We start from the raw sequence: 1,787 nt of genomic DNA on the forward strand, positions 1-1,787 counted from the left end.
TGTGAGGACGAGAGAGGGGGCAGGTCTTCAGTGCCCGGAGCCCGGGGAGACTTGTCCTTCCAGGCACACGAGGGGCCGGCCCACAACTTCTCCCGTAAACACGTGGTATTCTTTGCTCGGTTTTAAAACACAGCGAGTGACGTTTTCCAGTTACGGGAGCTTTCTGTCCTTGTAGTCCCATTTCGCTTTGAACCCGAAACCGCTCTGGAAAATAAAGTCCATGTTTAGAAATAAAATGTAAGCAGCTTAATTTTCCAGTTGAAAATAAGGGAAGAGGCGTCCTTCTTCCAGAATTTCTCTCTCGGTCCTTTTCACATTACTGTATATAAATTTTTTTAATGGCTCGATAAGCCTGTTGTCAGTCCAGCAACGGGGGACTGTTTCCTCTGGGAGCTGGGAGCCATCTCTTCTAACCAGCAAGGACGATTAACGGCCCTCTTCCCACCGTCCTGGGAGGAGAGGGACTTCGCTTTAGCTGTCCCCTTACTCCGAGTTGCGCAGCCCGTCTCCCAGCAAGAAAGGCAGCTCTGTAACCTCGAGAACATGGATGTGACGTGTCACGTCCGCCTCGGTAGGCGGCTGCCATTCCGTCATCTTTGCCACCTCCTTGCAGTCTGCCCGTGATGCAGGCCGCCATCCGGTTCAAAGCTTCTTCAGTGAGTGACACACGGTTTGCTTTCTCTTCTGCCTTTAAGGACCGGCTTCCTGGGCTGGGAGATTTTGTTTCTAATTATATTTCCCCAAAAGCCCTGTGTCCAAAGGCACACGTGGGGATGTGTGGTTCAGCTGGTGTGGACGCCCACGGGCCCAAGCCTCCTGGGAGGTCCGTGGGTGCAAGGGTGACATACAGGTCCCAGGATACTGGGACAGCCTCCCAGAACAGGGGCAAGGCCACTTCCGTGCCCAAAGAATTGCACGACCTCCTTTTCCTGGCCCTGAAGTGCTCTGTCTGTGAAACGGTGGTAAGAATATTCTTTGCCGAGAGCAGCTCAGACTCAGACTGCTCCCCGCCACAGTCCGCCTTCCTCCCCACCCGCCAGGACCCCCTGGGGTCGCCCTGGTGCACAGGCACCCTCCCTCCTCATCTCAGAGCTGGCCTCTGCCGCAGCAGCCAGCAGAACCACTGTTCTATGTGTACACATCTCATCTTGTGGCCTCCATGTTGACTGTTCACTCCACAAACAGTCTTTGAGCCTCTGTTATGTGCCGAGAACTTCTGTGCCCCGAGGAAGTGTCACACTGGCGTGGGGCTGCATGTCCCTGTGAACCCATCCTTGTCATCTGAGGGGGGGTCTGGGTGCAGAGCGCTGTGGCCCACCAGGAGGGCCGCTCCGGGCAGGGCAGGCCACACTAAGATGAATCAGGGGTGCGCCCTGGGTTCCCCTGGGGAGGTGGGAGGGGTGAGGAGCAGGAGCAGGAGGGACCTGGAGCTGCCGCCCACCTGCCCACCTGGCGGGAGACGCTGCCGGCGGAGGGCGGAGGGCGGAGGGGGTCGCGGTTCCGTACATGTTGGGGCAGGAAGTTTAAGGTGGGAGGTTGTTTGCTGAGCCAGGGCTGCGCAGGGGCTGGTCAGGGCCTGGTCCAGGGCTGTCTTCTTTGCCCTCAGAGTAACCAGGTGGGAAAGGGAGGGCGAGGGCAGGGCCGGCTTCGTGCTGGGGAGGGGAGAGGGAGAGGGGCAGCTCTAGCAGAGTAGAAACCCCCCCAAGGGCAGCGGGGAGGCGCGCCCCACCCCCCCGTGTGGCCCTGGCCCAGCGGGGGCGTTAGTGGGCTGCGGTCAGAGAGAGGGG

General features: G+C 59.0%; 1 protein-coding gene across 1 annotated transcript in view; it reads left to right on the top strand.

Moving 5' to 3' along the window:
• The first annotated feature begins 623 nt into the window (after window positions 1–623).
• The window catches only part of CRYGN (crystallin gamma N), a 5,480-nt gene continuing 4,316 nt past the window's right edge, over window positions 624–1,787 (top strand). The window contains exon 1 of the mRNA XM_025038998.1: window positions 624–656. Coding sequence (XP_024894766.1) covers window positions 624–656 — 33 coding nt within the window. The remainder of the gene's footprint in view (window positions 657–1,787) is intronic.

The sequence above is a fragment of the Pteropus alecto genome, unplaced genomic scaffold (genome assembly GCF_000325575.1).
Source record: "Pteropus alecto unplaced genomic scaffold, ASM32557v1 scaffold48, whole genome shotgun sequence".
NCBI lineage: Eukaryota > Metazoa > Chordata > Mammalia > Chiroptera > Pteropodidae > Pteropus > Pteropus alecto.